This window comes from Onychomys torridus, chromosome 19 (assembly GCF_903995425.1).
Source record: "Onychomys torridus chromosome 19, mOncTor1.1, whole genome shotgun sequence".
NCBI lineage: Eukaryota > Metazoa > Chordata > Mammalia > Rodentia > Cricetidae > Onychomys > Onychomys torridus.
In genome coordinates, this window is record NC_050461.1 from 35,960,617 (window position 1) to 35,964,037 (window position 3,421).

Consider the following 3,421-nt stretch of genomic DNA (forward strand, 5'->3'; position numbering starts at 1 on the left):
CATACTTTACATCTAAGTCAGGACCTCATGCTTGCAAGGGAAATTCTTTACTGAATGAGGCATCTCTCTAGCTCCTGGACACTTGGCTTTCTGTTTTAGTTCCATTTATTTTTCTGCTTATATTCTTAATTTTCTCCAGTGTTTAATGGTTGTGTTTGGGGCTTTTTTTCCCTTTACTTTTTCTGACTTAAATTTTTGTTATATTTTCATGTCTTTTATTTTGGTTTTAACCTTTTCAAAACTATTCATAGATCATTAGTAGTATAGCTGACATGTGGGATTTATACCTGTTTGGCTTGTGGTTGGTTTTGATTTTCGAATACTACTTGTTTGTAGTTAGAGTTTTCCTATCTGGCCCAGTTAGGACAAATCTCTCTTACCTGCCAGTCCCATAGTCGCTCAGACCCAACCAAGAAAGCACACAGAAACTTACATTGTTTAGAAACTGTATAGCCGTGGCAGGCTTCTTGTTATCTGCTTCTTCTATCTTAAATTAACCCATTTCTGTTAGTCTACACTTTGCCACATGGCTTGTGGCTTACCAGTGTCTTTACATGTTGCTTTTCATGGTGGTGGCTGGCGGTGTCTCCCCACCAGCCTTCAACTTCCCAGAATTCTCTTCTCTCTTGTCCCGCCTATACTTCCTGCCTGGCCACTGGCCAATCAGAACTTTATTTACACAGAGCGATATCCACAGCACTTGTTTGGTTTGCTTTTTATTTTTGCCTGTCTGCCTCTGTTTCCTTCATGAATTTTCATGTGCTTCTGTTTCTGTTTTGAATTCTTGAGGTGTCCTGGCTTTCTTGGGATTTCATTGATGGATATCTTAAGTAGCTGATCTTTGGTTTGGACTATTGGTTTGAAAAATTTATTTCGTATATTTTTTTTTCTCACTCATTTTTGTTCTATCTATTTCTTTCCCTATCCCCCAATTCCTGTTTCAGTCATTCAAGTAGCATCCAGAACATTCCTAGTGCTGGGATTGAAGGCTCCGCCCAGCTCTCTTTCTCTTGTAGACTGGATTAATCTCATGTAGACCAGGCTGTAATGTAAATCACTTCCATTTGCCTCTACCTCCTGAGTGCTAGGATTAAAGGCATGTGCCACCACTGCCTGGCCTGTATGGCTAACTCTGTGACTGGCTCTGCCTTCTGAGCTCCAGACAAGCTTTATTTGTTAGAACATATACAAAATGTCACCACAGGTGCTCTGGCTTAAAGCTACTTGTTGGTGGGGTTTACACTTTGTCCTTGGTTTTTACTTTCTTTCCAGGATTTTGTCACTCTCATTCCACATGTCTCCGTGCATTCCCTTAAATCTCCTGTCTCCCTCCCTCCCCTTTTCCTTGGCAGCAGCATTACTACCAACCATGTCCAGTGACACAGAAGAGGAGTCCTCAGAGCCCAGCACTGTGCCCAGCGTCTTTGGTGAAGACGTGTTCACCAGGCAGTACACCATCCTGAAGGCCTTAGGCCAGAGTGGCAGTGCAAAGGTCATGCTGGCCCTGCATCGTCTCACAGGCGCCACAGTTGCTGTGAAAGCTCTGGTGAAGCAGGAGAAGTGGTGTGAGCCGCCAGTGTCTGAGGTCGACATCATGAGGATGCTCAGACATCCTAACATTGTTTCCCTCCTGCAGGTGATAGAAACAGAACGCAACATTTATTTAATTATGGAAGTGGCTGAGGGGGAACAGCTATTTAATCGGATCCAGAGGTCTGGATGCCTGAAGGAAGATGAGGCCAGAAGCATATTAGTTCAGCTGTTTAGCGCCATAGGCTACTGCCATGATGAAGGCATCGCTCATAGAGACCTCAAGCCTGACAATGTCATAGTGGATGAGCATGGAAAGGTGAAAATCATTGACTTTGGCCTGGGTGTCAGATTCAGGCCTGGGCAAAAGCTGGAAAAGCCATGTGGCGCCTTCCAGTTCATTCCTCCCGAAGTCTTCCTGGGCTTCCCTTATGACGGCCCCAAAGCAGACGTCTGGACCTTGGGAGTCCTCTTATATTACATGGTGACAGGGATTGTCCCGTTTTCAGGGGCTACCTTGTCAGAACTCAGGGAACAGGTTCTGCATGGGAGGTATGACATCCCCTATCAACTTTCCAAAGACTTAAGGAGCATGATCAGCCTATTACTAACAGTGAATTCGAGGCAGAGGCCAACTGTGCGAGACCTCATGGGTCACCCATGGCTTCAGAAAGGGGGAAAGATGTTTACAATTCATTGCAATGGAGACACCAGCTGCCCAGACCTTGAAATTATGGCAGCCATGCAAAACATTGGGTTTGACATCCAGGATATAAGACAATCTTTAAAACACAGGAAGTTCAATGAAACCATGGCTGTATACCACCTACTGAGGTGTCAGGCAGGCCAGGACCATGACAATAATGTCTACACAAGGGTAATAAACCCAGGGGCAACACCTTTCCCTTCTGTTGAAGACCCTGGCATGTTTTCCCTGCCCCTCAGGAGAAGGGCCAGTGAGCCTTCTCTTCGGATATTAGTCTCACCCACAGAGAGCCCTGATCAGAGACAAACGAGGGAGATGGATGACCCTGAGCTGCCCGAGAAGACACCCAATCTGGGCAGAGGTCACAAGCGCTCTATGACTGCGCCATGTGTTTACTTACCAAGAAACATTGTGATTTATGTAGAAGACACCAGCTTCTCCAGTAGCTCCCGGTCAGAAAAGGCCTTGAGTAGCCCAGAACACAGCAGCTTCCCTGCAGCCCAGGGGATGGGCAGGATGGAAGAAGAGGATTCGGACATGCATCCTCAGACTGTGCTGCTGCATGTCACCCCACAAAAAGTGTCCAAGGAAGGTGTACCCCCCAAAGTGAGGAGATACTGAGATGACAATAAGTGTGAGGCTTGATCCAGGTACGTTTTTATATTTGCATTTGTCTATGCTTTTACTTATGGCCTGGGTAGAGACAATTATTTTTAGGTTTTTGGTATGCAATGAGTTGGGAGGGTCTATCTAGATACTGTGTGATGTGGGCTCCCCTAACATAGAAAACAACTAAAATTCTGTCTTACTCCAAGAGGGAAGAACCAGGACTCAGTCACAAGCAAATCAAAACCAATGTCCAGTGTAAATCAGATCCTGTGGTTCAGTATCCCAGGCCCAGGACTTGGGCTCTTCTGGGCTCCACTCCTTCTCTGTGTTCCTGTGATGAGGTGTCTACAGCACACACATCCTATCTTGTCAGGTCAGCCCAACCCAAGCCACATCAGTCACTGTTTCTGGTGGTTATCCCCCATCCTGGCTTCTCCACCATGCTGGGGTCTGCACTACAAGGAGGCTACATCTTCAACAACAGTATCTCATGGCCTCTTGCTGTGCCAAGCCTCAGCTGTCCTCCATATCCCTTTGACCCTTCAGCTTTCATGCATCCAACACCAATACCACATG

General features: G+C 46.1%; 1 protein-coding gene across 1 annotated transcript; it reads left to right on the forward strand.

Annotated features, from left to right (window-relative positions):
• Positions 1-1,369: 1,369 nt before the first annotated feature.
• Positions 1,370-2,846, forward strand: LOC118570183 (sperm motility kinase Z-like). Its single transcript, XM_036168528.1, is given in 2 exon segments — positions 1,370-2,715; positions 2,717-2,846. Coding segments are annotated over 2 exon segments (1,476 nt in total).
• The last annotated feature ends 575 nt before the right edge of the window (positions 2,847-3,421 follow it).